Source organism: Crocodylus porosus, unplaced genomic scaffold (assembly GCF_001723895.1).
Source record: "Crocodylus porosus isolate Cpor-Errol unplaced genomic scaffold, CroPor_comp1, whole genome shotgun sequence".
In the NCBI taxonomy this organism is placed as follows: Eukaryota; Metazoa; Chordata; order Crocodylia; family Crocodylidae; genus Crocodylus; species Crocodylus porosus.
Window position 1 is genome coordinate 53,677,011 of NW_017728948.1, and position 15,267 is coordinate 53,692,277.

General features: G+C 41.0%; 1 protein-coding gene across 1 annotated transcript in view; it reads left to right on the forward strand.

Annotated features, from left to right (window-relative positions):
* Positions 1-8,039, forward strand: part of PDGFRA (platelet derived growth factor receptor alpha) — a 45,514-nt gene extending 37,475 nt beyond the window's left edge. The window contains exons 20-23 of the mRNA XM_019552935.1: positions 3,617-3,716; positions 3,843-3,948; positions 5,377-5,612; positions 6,759-8,039. Coding sequence (XP_019408480.1) covers positions 3,617-3,716; positions 3,843-3,948; positions 5,377-5,612; positions 6,759-6,906 — 590 coding nt within the window. The 3' untranslated portion in view covers positions 6,907-8,039. The remainder of the gene's footprint in view (positions 1-3,616; positions 3,717-3,842; positions 3,949-5,376; positions 5,613-6,758) is intronic.
* Positions 8,040-15,267: the final 7,228 nt, after the last annotated feature.

A 15,267-nucleotide genomic window follows, 5' to 3' on the forward strand; every position in this document is an offset into this window, starting at 1 on the left:
GTACTATAAGGACTTCCTTATATGCAATAATTAAGCTTATTGAGTTTGTAATGCCTTAAAGTACTGTAAACCCTACAGTATTGGTAAAATACCTGTGGTTAATTATTGTTAGTTATTTATATTATATATATTAATGGGATCAAAGTCCTCATTGAGCTAGATGCTCTATTTGAGCTTATCTTTATTTACAGCCAGTAAAGAGAAGTGAGGTACAAAAGGGCTGGAAGTGAGAAACAAAGAACTGTGGGATTGTTGCTTGTGGTCTTCCTGTATTTGAGGCTTCCACAGCTGGCAGGAACTGTTGCTGGGAGTTAAAAAACACAGTTTATAGTACAGACAGTTAGCGAACATGAGCTTTAGGCTAGGGTCAGACATTACAAATAAACCAGTTTAAATGATCAGAAACTGGTTTAAACCTGTAACAGAACAGATGTTCAGTGCGCATAAACTGAAAATGGCTGAGACCAGTTTGAGATAAACCTGGTTGAATGTAGTGTCAGGCATAACTAATTTGTGTCAAACCAGTTTATGCAATGTCTGTCCCAGCACCAGACACCCCCAGCATCCTGGCATGCTCTCTGGGTTGGGTAGAGTTCCCTGCTTCACAGCAGAGCTGGCCCCTCCCCTCTGCTCCCTGGCTGGACCTCCAGCAGAGACTGCAGGCTGCTCCCCCACAACTCCCTCACCACTCCCTGCTAAGCAGGAATTCCCCTTTTCCCTCTGCCTTGCTGAGAGGTGTCTGTGTGTTAGCTAGCAGACCACATGCTGGCTATGGTCCCTGCTGTAGCAGATGGGAACAAAGGCAGAATCAATAGGTAGCTGGTAATTAGTTATTTTCTTCATGGGGTGATAAGCACTGAGTTAGGGGTGATAAACACAGTTATTAATTCCCTGCTGGGATAATCGGATCATCCTGCCTTGCCCTTGCCATGCCCCACCACCCCGCTCAGTGTTGTTGAAGGGAAGGGAGGGCTGCTTTAGCCGGCATGTCTGGGATGTCTGAGCAGTTACAAACTGATTTAGCCTAGCCAGCTTAGACTAACCTGCAAAGATTGAATCAATTCAGACTCAGGCTTTTTGAATGTCTGTCCCTAGTCTTAGAGCCAACTTAAGGTCAATTCCAAGTATTCATATAGACATAACTATATAGAAAATATAGATTTGTATCAAAGCATCAATCAAGTCTAAAGCCATTAAAAAGAATGAGCATTCTACTGATAAATATGTATTCTGTTATACTTGCTATATAAATAATAGATCCTTTCTAGTATACTCCTGTCAATTTTTAGAACCTAGATCTGATGCCATTTTGGTGCCTTACAAGTAACAAATAATATTGCCAGTAATTAAGTCAAACCGTTGTGGTCTGCCATGAATCTTTGCTGGGAGTTGAAGAAAATGCTCATTATGACCATGTCCACATGTGATGTGGACATTTGGTTCCCTGGGCAAATTAGTGGCGGTGCACCTTGCAATGCTGCTGGTTGTCCCTGGGGAGCACTCATGCCACATGCCATCTGGTGTGTGGTAAGTTACCCTGGGGGCAGTAGGGGAGGCTGGGGCTATCACTGGGCTGGTCCCAGCAGCCCTACTTGATGTCCTGGGGGCCTCCTGGAGCTGCAGCAGCAATTCTGCCATGCAGAGCCTGGCTGGCAGCTGCAGCATGGTTCCAAATGGTCCAGCTCCACTCTTGAGCAGCCAGTGCTGCCCCTGCGTGCACCACTCCGCTTTTTTTCTCCACAGGTTTTTCTGACCCCTGGATATCCAGGGATCCAAAAAACCCTCTGTGCTGCTCCCTTGCAGTGTGAGAACAACTGAACGTGTAGTATGTGGTGCTGCAGACAACTGAACGTGTGGTATGTGGTGCTGCAGACATGGTATCACATACTACATGGCCACACTTGTCTGGATATGGCCTATATGTGTATGTATGATAACATATTTATATTTATTTACAGTTTTAAGGCAGCAATTAATCCTTAGCTCTTTTTGCATCACAAAATTTAAATGAATAATATACAGCACAATAGTAATAAATTCAGAACATTGTTAATGGTTTTCTGATATATAGTTTAGCCTCCCTATCCTTCATATAAAAGACATTCTTAGCACTCTCCAAAATATAAAAAAAAATCCATGTCAAGAATATTAAAGAGATGCCTTAATTAGGAAGCCTTCCCTGATCCAACTTTCATGGCCAGCTTTTCAAATGCCCACCAGAAAATATATGCAGTTTCATAACTGTCTGTTTGGGGTTTAATTATATACATGTTTTTTCATATACAAGTCTGCAGTGTGATGCAGCCATGCAAAAGGCAAATGCAGTTATGGAATACATCAACAGATGCAAGACACAGGAGCTGATAGTGCCTCTCTACTCAGCACCTGTTAGACCTCATCTAAAATATTGTGTGCAGTTTTAAGCTCAATATTTTAAACAGGATATGGAAAAGTTAGAGAGAATTCAGAGGCAGGTGAGAAAAATGATAAAAGGCTTGCAAGACAAGTATCAAGAGAAACCTCTTCACTGTTAGACTAGTGAGGCCAGGGAATAGACTGCCTAGGCAAGTTGTGGACTCTCCATCATGAGGTGTTCAAGAAAAGGTTGAACAGCCACTGGTCAGAGATGTTCTAGGCATAGTTATGCCAGTGTTCTACTATAGGTATTTCCCATGTTTCTGGATTTTGCTGGTGGATGCATGGCGCTTGGAGGAATTTTTTACCCCTCCTGCTACGTGTGTCAGGGTTTTTTTTAAACCTTTCTCAGAAGCATTGGATGGTGGCTGTAGACAAGGCTGAGGATTTTGACTGGGGTGTGCCAATGTCCTTGCTGGGACTAAAACCTGGAGGTTCTTTGCTGGAGGGACTTGAGACTGATTGCCACATTAGGGGTCAGAAAGCAATTTTTGATTGGTATGGACTGTAGGTTTTCTTGCCTTTCTCTGTAGCAGGGTTATGGCCCTCTTTCTGGTATTTCTTGACCATATTTTAATAACTTTTGCAGCAGCAGGATGTTGACTGCCATGGTCCTTCTGCTTTGCCTGTGGCAAATCAGGGTGTTTTGTCTTGTGTCATGTTTGGGTCGTGTGCAGTTTTGCTAGGAGGTTAGACAATGGATTTGTATAGGATGGTTTAGATAGGGAAGATTCTACCTCAGGCAGGGGCTTGAACTAGAAGACCTCCAGACATTCCTTTCAGCCCTACTTCTCTATGGGTGCCTATAAATGCCCCTACTCAAGCAGGGGAGGGTGTTTTAATTAGAGTGGTTTCTGGAGAGCTAGTCTAATTAAAATGTCACAGCATCACATGTATTAAGCTCCCACAGGTTTAAAAATGGTTGCAGGACACTTTAAAGCTCCTTCAACAAATTTTAGTTAAAGCACTCCAGCAGTCATTTTTAAACCTGTGGGTGCTTATACACGTGATGCTGTGGTGATGCTGGAGAGTTCTAATTCGAATCTGAAACAGACTTGATTAATTAGATCTAATCTAATTAGAATACATTGGGTAAAGGTACCCAGTGATTCTGTGATTATAACACTACAAGTATTCAAATAAACAATGTAAGAGTCACTTCTCACTGTTGGTGCATTTGTATCGTTGTTTTGACTATTAGGTGGCACACCTTACCCTGGAATGATGGTTGATTCAACTTTCTATAACAAGATAAAAAGTGGCTACCGAATGGCAAAACCTGACCATGCCACCAATGAAGTGTATGTATGCTTTTTTCTTCTCTCCTAATTCGGACTAAAATAATAATTTATTTTATTTTTCATCACTTTTGCTGGCTATTTATTGCAACTTGCAGCTGGTTAAACTGGATTCCACCTTATTTTCAGGTATGAGATCATGGTGAAGTGTTGGAACAGCGAACCAGAAAAAAGACCTTCTTTTTACCATTTGAGTGAAATTGTTGAGTGTCTATTGCCTGGAGAGTACAAGAAGGTTTGCCCTTTGGAATTTTCATTGTATTTTGTCTGTACAGGAAGGGTTGTAACTGCTATTCAGACAACCTGAGCAATGAGCAATTTGTGTGTGTGAATTAAATGATTCAGATAGAGTAAACAGTTATGAAAACATGAATGTTGTTGATAGAGACTAGTTTTACAATATTACTTAAGAACAGTATCCATTTTCAATAGGCATCAATACATCTGAATCCTTCTGATCACCAAAGAGATGGTTTTACCTATTTTATAGATTTTCTTTAAGGAAATGCAAGAATCCTTAAAAAGAAAAAAAGTTATCAGTTGACATGTACACATAATCTCAGTATCCACAAATCCTCTCTGTTCATACTTTAATCCTTCATGCCAAGGATCCTCTAACTGAGTCTCCTTTATTTCTTTTCTTTTCTTTTCTAATTAGCCTGCCCAAGGAACCATACAATTGCAGCAACATAGCTTCCATTTTAGGATGCAGTGTATGTAGAATAGCACAGCATGCTTGAGGGCACCATTGCCGAGGCACAGTAAGCTTACTGTATAGGTGTGACCTAACACTTAAGTGGTAATCAATCTCATGGCCTAAGTGCCCACTGAATTTAACATCTCCCTATATGGTTTACAAGTGCCAATCAAAAGATGCCATCATTTGCCTGCACACAGGTGCTACTGCGCCAAAACACGCACATGTAATGCATATAGGCACTACTTTGAAAAGAAACATAGACATCTTTCTAATATTAGCAGCTCGGCCCTGCACCCAGGGCAGCCGTGCAGCACCCGGGGCAACACTGGTTCCTGATGTGCTGGCTGCTGCTGTGGCAATACCTTCTTTTGAACCCCTCCCCAACAATAGCAGCATCCAGGGCTGCTGCCCCAGTTGCCCTACTTCAGTTATGCTACTGTAATAATCTATTTTAGAGGTCAGCAACTTTTTGCTGCTATGGACTCAAACTTGTGACCCAGCTTCCTACTGTGGGTTATAAATCTCCACCCCCTGGAGAACTAAAGCTTCCTGTACTTACCTCACTGAACATACCTAGCTTCTCTGCAGTGAGGTTAAGCACAGGCATGAGAGAGCAGAAAGGAGAAGGGGGCTGCAGAGGAGACCAGTGGCTAGGTGCAGCCACATGTTGTGTGATTCCCATACCACCCAGGCCAGGCTGGACCTCCTCTGGCTGGATCCAGTGGGTGGGCTAGACCCAGCCATAGCATGTAGGTTGCCAGTCCCTGGGACATCTCATGCTGGGATCCTGGTAACCCAGGTGCTCAGACATCACAGCCTCAGGCACTAGCACTGTACCTGCTTACAGGGTAGTATCATTCTTTTTCTTTTAGTTCATGAGGCATAGCTAGCTGCAGAAGGTGACTGAATAATTGAGGCCTCAGTGTAGTGCATCATATAACATTTTAAAATGAAAATTTTCAGAGCTATGAAAAGATTCATCTGGACTTCCTGAAAAGTGACCACCCAGCTGTCACACGCATGAGAGGGGACTGTGACAACACCTATATTGGTGTCACCTACAAGAATGAAGACAAACTCAAGGATAGGGAGAGCGGATTTGATGAGCAGAGGCTGAGTGCTGACAGTGGATACATCATCCCTCTGCCTGACATTGACCCTGTATCTGAAGATGAGCTTGGCAAAAGAAACAGGCACAGGTAGATGCTGTTTCAGTTTGTTATATGCCAGAGACTATCTCACTGATCACATTTTCTTGTACTACCCAATTCTGGCCCAGTTTCTGATACCCTTAGTTTTATTGAATAGTACCTTACTCCAAAAATAGCTCAATTGGCATCACTGAGACAACCTACAGAACAAGAGTGGGCTCTATATGACTAGTTACAGTGATTTCAATGGGGCAATCCATCAAGCCAGACCTTCATTGTGGACTAGAACCTAGTTATGTGAGGGACCACCCTCTTCCACAGCTGTGCTGCCAAAGAAATGGGGTAGGTGTTAGGATGTTCCCTCTGACACTCTTTAGAACTCACTTTCCAGCTAGATACAGGATAGCACAAATAGATTGACCTGCACACACTTGAAAGCCCATTTGTTTTCTTCAAAGATAAATGGCTTGAAGCAGGATTTTAAGGTATGTGAGTGATTTACTGTATATGAGGCCCTGTGGTACTCATAGAAGGGGTCAAGCTGCTCCAAGTGTTCTTATGTGGGGGTTTGGATGGCAGAGTGCCTGAAGTCTTTAGGTGAGCTCCTTTTCATGGAATCTGATCAATCTAAATAAATACCGTGCTTGATGTAAATGAGTGTGGCCAAATCTAGGTTTAGCTGGCTAGTAACATTTTCAATAGCATTAATTTATACTTGGTTTATAATAAAGCTAATATCATAGGAAGCAAAATTGTGGACCTTTTGGATTATAAGCAAGAGATGTAGGACTAACATCACTACTGACTGTGGGAAGGAGTCTCTCTAAGCACTTATGGTCTCTTTATGTTTTGCTATCTTTCCCCAAGCTTTCCAGTACCTGACTTTCCCCAACTTTTTAAATTGGACAGTTGTCATCAACACCTCATTGTTCTGTTGGGGGCTTCTTTAAAGCCAACTATTTCTTCCATAAATACTGACTGAATGAGTTTTCAGAAGGTGTCCTTAGGAAAGAGTTTTGAACTTGCTTGCTTAAATTCAAAGACACTTAATTATCCTTTGGTCACTTTCTCATACAAGATGTCTATCTTGAGACACAGGTTTCTAAGATTACTAAGTTGTTAGAAAGTCTGTGCTGAGACTTGTACTATGTTTATTACTCAGTGTATCGTTCCTAAGTGTTTTGTCTCTTACAGTTCCCAAACATCTGAAGAAAGTGCTATTGAGACTGGTTCCAGCAGCTCTACCTTTATCAAGAGAGAGGATGAGACCATTGAGGACATTGACATAATGGATGACATTGGAATAGATTCCTCAGATCTGGTTGAGGACAGCTTCCTGTAATTCTCATGGAATCAAAAAGGACATCTTCAAGCTATGTAAAAAGGGAAGCTGCCGTACAACTTACAGACTATTACTCCAGAGAGAACCACTTTACTGCAATGCAAAGGATGTGAGGAGAGTTTGGATATGTAAAGAGAAGTTCCCAGTAATGAGCATCATCCTGAAACAGAAAGAAGTTGAAATCAGCTTTTTAGTGTTGCTTCTTGCGTACTTCAGTAGCATTTCAGTGTGGTTTGCAGTCTGAATAGGTAGAAGGACAAAGGAAAAGGCCATAAACAGACCAGCTTGTGTTTCAAGGGCATTCATGACTCCGATGGATAGAATTTCCACTGCAGCAAAACTTCACTGTTGTAATTATGTATATAAGCGTCTCCTCAAGGAACTTTTGAGGTGCACATTGACAATACTTTACGGACTATAGAAGAGATCACTCCTGATTTTTGTATACTTCCTTCTTTATTCTCAATGTCAGCTGCTGTTAAACTACCACGTGAATGAAGTACATGCAAAAACCACTTTTGAAACATTAAGGTACTGACTGGCACTACATAATATTATACTTTTTACAGTTAATGAAAATAAAAGAGAATAATAATAATTAAAAAAACCTTCTATAATAGGGGTTAGAAGCCTAGTAAGTCTTTATTAACTGTAGAAGATAGCTGTTTTCATAATAATACTACTGTTTTCAGTAACACTAAATATATAGTTTATAACTCATTGTCCTTCAGCAAAAGCACAATGTTTTAAAAAAATTATTAAATAAGTAACGAGATTTAAGATTCAAATGTTGGTATGAAAGAGCAGTGGTTTTTAACTGAACACATTATGATAATGTCTGGTGAGCTAAATCCAGCTTAGGAAGAACATGTTTCTTCTAGGAGAAGTTAAGATTTGATTTTCTACCATCTGCTGAGTGGCTTTCCCAATAAGATATACTAAAAGCAATCAATCAATCTTTGATTTACTGATTCTTTTAAAAATGTGGAGCTATTTTTAAACATACTAGTTTATACCATGTTTCTCATGTTACTGTTTAATAGAAGTATGAGCAATCAACAGCAACAGTATTGTTAGTGTTAAAATAACATATTGCATATCTATTCAATAGAATTTATTTTGAGGTCAAATGTGAAGAACTGATTTATTATTTCAACTGTACAAGATGTTAACAAGGAAATACATGACTATCATTTCTCAACAAATGTTCTTGTTTTAGTTCTCAGGTTTAAGTAAAAGTAAAGAAGGCTGACTATTATCTTTGCCAGCTGTAAGAGAATTAATTGCTTCCAAGTGTATTGGTAGTTTTAATCTGCCCCCTCACTTACAAAGGAGGGAACACAAAAATTAATCCACTTGTGGTCTGCAATGCTTGTTTGCTGACACCTTACGTCTGAAAATGTTATGATTATTGCTATCACTGTATGGTATATTATTGATATAGAATACTTGGGAAGACTTACACATTAAATTAAGGTACGTGCCTGCAACAGGCCACATCTTTCTCTGGTGCTCAGCTTTTAAACTCATTAACAATTAAGTGCACTGAGTACATCACATAGGCCAGGTATAGACATTACACTTTTACCAGCATAAGTGATCAGAAAACAGTCTGTAACCACAACAGAACAGAAGTTCAGCACAAAAAAAACAGTCTATAGCGATAACAGAAATTCAGCACACACAAACTGGCTTAAAATGGCAGAACCTGGTCTAAGATTTGTCCTTCCCACTAAAGGACAAATGTGTGTTCTGTTTGCTACTGATCTAAGCTATGCCACTTACAGAAAACCTCATAAATTAGATTGATTCCACAAGCTTTTTGAATGTCTGTAACTAACCATAAAGTGCTCAGCACTTAACATGACACAAACAATGCAAATGCAATACAAAATCAAGCTTGTGTTGTAATTGTTTCCTAGTTGGCATGTCTACACGTGCATTTATGCTGGCTTAAATTCACTGCACAGTAAGTTACTGCACAGTAAGCGGGAATAGGCTGGTGTCTACACATGCAAACATTAAAGCACATTAACGCTGTGTGTGGACTGACTTGGAACTAAAGTTAGTTCCAAGTCAGTCCATACTCACAGAGGTACTGCACAGTAAAGCGTCTACAAACATGTTATTGCGCAGTAATTAATTGGGCATAAATTTGATACCTGTATAATGCAAGTATTAAATTTATGTTCAAGTCAGCATAAGTCACCATATTTACTGTGCAGTATGGGAATGCGCCTGTAGACATATGCCCATACTGTGCAGTAATTTCTATTACTGTGCAGTAAATGTGCATGTGTAGACATGCCCAGTAAGTATGAAATCTGGACCAGGAAATACTAACTAAAAGAACAAACTGCCTGGATTCTGTATAACAAACTACAACTAAACTTGAAGGACCAGTTGGACCCTTTGACATGCAGCACAACTCCTGTTGACTTCAGTTGGCGATAGTGAGCAGACAGCAAATGTAACATGGAGTGTTATAGGTAACTTGTTATGCGTCTGAATTTCAAAATGTCATAAAAATAAGGCTGCGTGCAAAAGTTTTCATACAGAAAATTATGACTGCAAGTTAGGTGCATATTTTCAAACCTGGGTGTGATTAGCAGTTAGAACACCAAAAGCTACCAAAAGAGCCAGTGTTTTCTTCATCTCTTACTAAATCATAACTGGAAGCCTTTTTGGAAAATGTTTTAGTCAAGCACAAGTGACTGGGCTCATTAGTGTAACAGGGCTTGTGATAGACAGGAAATTGAGTTAGGTGATCTAATAGGCCTCTCCAGCCTTTAGACTGCAGGCTATTCGAAACAACAGGTAGCTTAATTTGTGTGTGCAGTCACAGCAACCATATGATGAGAGTTCTGTATAGTTGCAAGGGATCCAACCATGCACAACTCATTTCAGGATAAGGACTGTACTTTTTAGCTTGGGGGGAAAAACACTTGGATTTGAATCTAATGGGGGGTTGGTTTGTTTTCTTTTGTTTTCAGTATTACTGATTTTTTTTTATGGCTTAATTTTGAGAAGCCACTAGAAGAGACGCTCCCAATTCCTTCTGTGTAGTAACTGAATAATGACAATCAAACTTTGCCTATGAAACACACCTTTTGATTTTGAATGGCCAATTGATTCTTTATAATGTGGTCTGGAACTTGTACAAAATGGTCCTATTATGTGATGAAGGACGTAAGATATGGTGATGTTATACATCAATATGTATATAAGTATTTTTATATAGACTTCTAGAATACTGCCAAAACATTTATACAAGCTGTACCACTGCCTTTGTTTAAATATTTTTTTTACTGTGATATACTCCACAGGCACGTTAACTGTTGCACTTTTGAATGTCCAAAAATTATATTTTAGAATAATAAAAAAGTAAGTGTTTCCAAATGGTGGTTTGTTGTGAAATGTTTGAAGAAGGGCAAACTGGCATGAGTGACCACAGGCACAAAATGTATTAAAAATGCCCCTGTTCAGATTTTGTCTTAAAACTTGTAAATGAAGATCTTTATATTTCAATAAATGATATATAATTTAAAGATATACAAGGGGTCTATACTCACTTATTTAAAGAGGATCACTTCATAAGGAATCAGCCCGACTTCTTATTTTCTAGACATGTTTTGTTGATTTTCTCTGCAATGCCATGAACTAGTAGGGACAAAACATACTCTGATCTTGCAGAAGAACACAAGGATGTGCAACTCTGGGTGGACATGTCCTCTGCAATAAACCATGCTGTTCCTTTAAAATGTAGGAGGAGCTGTGTTCCAGAACCTGCTGTCAACTCCAGACTCTATACAAAAACGAGGGGGCCTAGCTACTCTTCCAGGATGACAAACCATCTTATCTCAGGATGCTGACAGATAGGGTAGTTGCTCGTTTAGTCCAGTCTGGAGGGCTAAATTGGGATCCTCCCTTGCTTATCTTTGAGTGAGCTGCTGGGGAAGGCTACAGGTGTCCTGTACTCTCTTCCTCTTCTCTTGAAGCTGCACAGCACAGGAAAGGATTTACATAGAGTTATATTTAAAAAGTACTGACACCTGCAAGGCTGAGTCTTTAATCTAATGTTCTTGATGGCTGAAAAAGTACCATCCTTGACGGTTTCCCTTTCTCTGGCTATGGCTGAATGTTCCCCCCCCTTTTTTGGATGGGGGACCTGAGGAAGAGGAAGAGGGGGATAGGGGAGTGTTTAAACTTGCCCTGAGCAAACTTTTTCCCAGAACCAAGCTAATTCACCCCATGGGTCCAATTTCCCACACTACATAACTGAACATAAGAGAGTCACATGTGCTGAGAAGAACCCCCAGGTGCCAGCATGAAAACTAAATTACTGTTGTTAGGTATGCTCCTTTTCTTAGTGTCCTTTGCCATCCATCTCAGTGGGAGCTAGATGGAGCCAAGCTGTGGAATAATATTGGAGAAAGGCTTTCAGATTAGCATCTTTTATTTGATGGAACAGTTGCTTCTGTCCATTCACTCTTTTTTAGCTGATGTCTTTAGCTGATGTTCTATGCAGAGTCCACCTGTCAATTAAATCAATTTCTCATCAAGCAAGGCTCCACTTCATTTAGCTATAGACAGAATCATCTTTGAAGAGTTTAGGTCTTCTCCTAAATTTGAGATAAGACATTGACAAATTGACTTAATTTCCCCTTCTCTCTCTAAAAGCGTTTCTCTTTAACAATTCTGGTAAGGCATGTAGCAATTCATACAGTCCTATTTCTAAGGAGGATGTATTTACTGTCTTAGGCAGACAAGGTTCTTTGGGTAAATGTGGTATCTTTTATTATACCAACTAAATAGTTGGAAAAATTGTCCTTTGCAAGCTTTGCGGCAGAAACACCCTTCTTCAGGCATAGGGAAAGTCTACTGGTGTTATGTGTTCTCTATGGTAGAATAGAAGCCAATGTGCAACGTGCACGTCTGTGAAAATGCAAATGCGTGGCAGCGAGGATCGGAGGGAATAGGAGACAATACATGTCCTTGGGGTTAGCGGGGAGACAGAAGGGGGAAGGGGGACGCTGACCTGTTGATAGAAAGTAGCTGGTAAAATGCAGACAGGTTACCTGGGGTTATCAGATAGCAGGCAGGTTATCATGTGCCATAAATCCAATGCCTATATTTAGTCCATGATTTTTTGTATCCAGTAGATTTATGAAGTGAAGTTTGTAGATTCATCTATGAAAGGCATTTTGCAAATTCCCTTTGAGGATTAGAACTGAGAGATTGGAGAGAGAGCAGTTGTCTTGTGAGAATGTGCATCCAGAGGTAATTGAGTATTTTTGTCTTTGATTGATTTTTGATGTATGTTCATTCTAGTACACACTTGTAGTTTGGTTTCTCTTATATATTTCCCATCAGGGTATTTAGTGCACTGGATGAGATATATTACATTTCTGGAGGTGCCAAGAGATGTAAGATCCAGGAATGGTGATGGTCCTGTTGTGGGGTGTAGTTATTGTGGAAATGTTGGAGATGTGCTGGCAGGTTTTACATTTTTTGTCCTGGCATGGTCTGGATCCATTTATGGTCAGAGCTCATACAGCCAAAGTGGGTACGCTGGAGGGGAGGGACAGCATCCAGCTATATCTAGACAGGTTACCGAGCTGGGTGGATGAGAACAGGATGGAACTTAATGCAGACAAGTGCAAGGTGCTGCATCTAGGGAGAAGGAACTAGCAACACACCTATAGGCTAGGGAACACCCTTCTTGTCAACACGGTGGCAGAAAGGGATCTTGGAGTCATTGTTGACTCCAGGATGAACATAAGCCGCTAATGCGAGGAAGCAGTCAGTAAGGCTAACCACACCTTGCATGACAAGCAGGTCCAGGGAGGTGATCCTTCCCCTCTATGTGGCATTGGTCAGGCCACAGCTGGAGTACTGCATCCAGTTCTGGGCGCCGCACTTCAGGAGGGATGCGGCCAGCATCGAGAGGGTCCAGAGGAGGGCCACTTGCATGGTCAAGGAGCAGCAGGGCAAGCCCTACAAAGAGAGGCTGAAGGGCCTGAACCTGTTCATCCTCCACAAGAGAAGGCTGAGAGGGGATCTGGTGGCTGTTTACAAACTCACCAGTGGGGACCAGTGGGAACTGGGGGGAGGCGCTGTTCCCCTGGGCACCACCCGGGGTTACTAGGAATAACAGCCATAAATTGTTAGAGAGAAGGTTCAGGCTGGGCATCAGTAGACATTACTTTGCAGTTAGGGCTGCCAGGCTCTGGAATGGACTCCCAAGTGAAGTGTTGCCCTCTCCTACTTTGGGGGTCTTCAAGACGGGGCTGGACAGATATTTGGCTGGGGTGATATGATCCTGGCACCCGTTCCTGCCCGGGACAGGGGGTCGGGCCTGATAATCTGTTTACTATGTACTATGATACTATGATATATTCGGTGTACTTTGGGCCACAGAAAGTTTGGTTCTGGTGATGCGGTTGGTGAGGTTTGGTGCTTATATGTCTTTGCTGATATTCCTTTGAGTTCTATGGCTATTCTTCTGTAAATTCAGTCAATACATAGGAAACTATCATTGGGTGATTTTTTAATTTTTTTTTTGGCGATGGGAGGAGGGGTGGGAAATAACACACATCCAGTAGTTCAGTGTCAGGCTCCCGAAGATTCAAGTTCAATTGGCATATTTGCCTTAGGCCATATGAATTTACATCTCCTACCTTCCAGGAAAGAATCTTGAAGAAAGAATCAGGCTACAAGTTAATTGGGCATAAAGTGCTTTTAAGCTCTTTTGTTAGAGCTATTATAGTCTGCACAGATAACTAAACTTTCTCTAGAGTGGGCTCTGGAACCCATGTTCCAACGTCCCACTTGAGTGATCAAGATGTTAAGTTAGAAACTCCTTGTCATAATCATAAAATGACTGCTTAAATATTTTTATACTAAGTGGGAAAACTCTGTGTGCATTTCTAGATACATTATAGCCTGCAGCTTAGGAAACTGTTTGCCTAAGAAAAGGCAGGTATTTGAGCAGGTATCTCCTGGCAGGCTCCATTGAGTTACTGGATAAAAGGAAGCCCTGTGAACTTTCATTTTCAGAAAAGTGCCAAAACTTGCTTGGAGCTGGTGATTTCACATTGAAGAAAATTAAATAGTTCAATGAGAAAGCACAAAAATCATGCATCAGTAGCACAGTCCAAATCTGCCCAAGAAGACACACGGCTCTCCTAGTCTCTCAATGGGCAACCTAGCCCAGTCCCATGATTCAGCCTTCATGGACAAGTGATTCTCCTATTCATATAAAGACTGCTTTTTATACTCCTAATACATCCAGGAAAGTACATAGCTTCCACCTATTCTTATAGGGTGTGTCTATATGAGACATTTATTGGTAGAGTTGCCTTATTAGCTAAATGTGCTGCACTGTAGGATGCACATGTAAACATGGTGATTAGGAGAAATAAACTCTGGTGCATTATGCACCAGAGTTTATTGTGTTGCATTAATATGCATGCATAGACACACCCATACAGCTCTATTATACAGCTACCCATTTCACTCTGAGGAAGATGCTGAAATGACAGAGAAGGAGGAAAAGTGGACCTTACCTGCCTTTTAGCTCGATAAGTGGGATGGTGTGCTAACCCATTTGCATTAACCCATACTTCTACAAAGTATGCCACTCTGTAGGAGTCTCTGGATGATATATCTGCAAACTACTATAGCCCTCCACCACATTTCTCCCAAGCCCTACCATTTTGGGATACAGCTGGCTATTACAATTTACACATGGCCCACCACCTGAAAGCTGAGGAATAAAAAGGCATGTGCCCAGGGCAGTGGTGATGCCTGGATTTCTGGCTGCTGCTGTGCTACCAGTGTGGCTGCATGAAGGAAGGAGCAGCTGTCATTTTTCCACTGTCCTCAAGTCAGTGCCTGGGGTGATGTCCCAGTTGCCCTGCCTTAGATATGCTACTGTCTGAAAGGGCTTCAGAAATCCTTCACTCCTCACATAAATAAACTTGAGCAAAAAGGACTGCTTTTCAGTAGGAGATTTTGACTTCCTTTAAAACAAAAAGGGAATTATACCACAAACTTTCCAAAAATAGAAACATTTCTTTTTACAACAGATCAAAAGAAAAATTGAACGAAAGCAGATGTTTTCATTTGGGCAAATACCCACTTTTCCATTCAAAATGTTTTTAGCAGAGAAAAAATTAACCAACTCTATATATATGCCATCAATGTTCTATAGATGTAATACATTTAGATTTCATAGATTTCATAGACATTAGGGATGGAAGATCATTGAGTCCAGCCCCTGCCCAAAGGGCAAGAAGTCAGCTGGGGTCATAGGATCCCAGCAAGACAAGCATCCAATTTACTCTTGAAAGTGTTCAA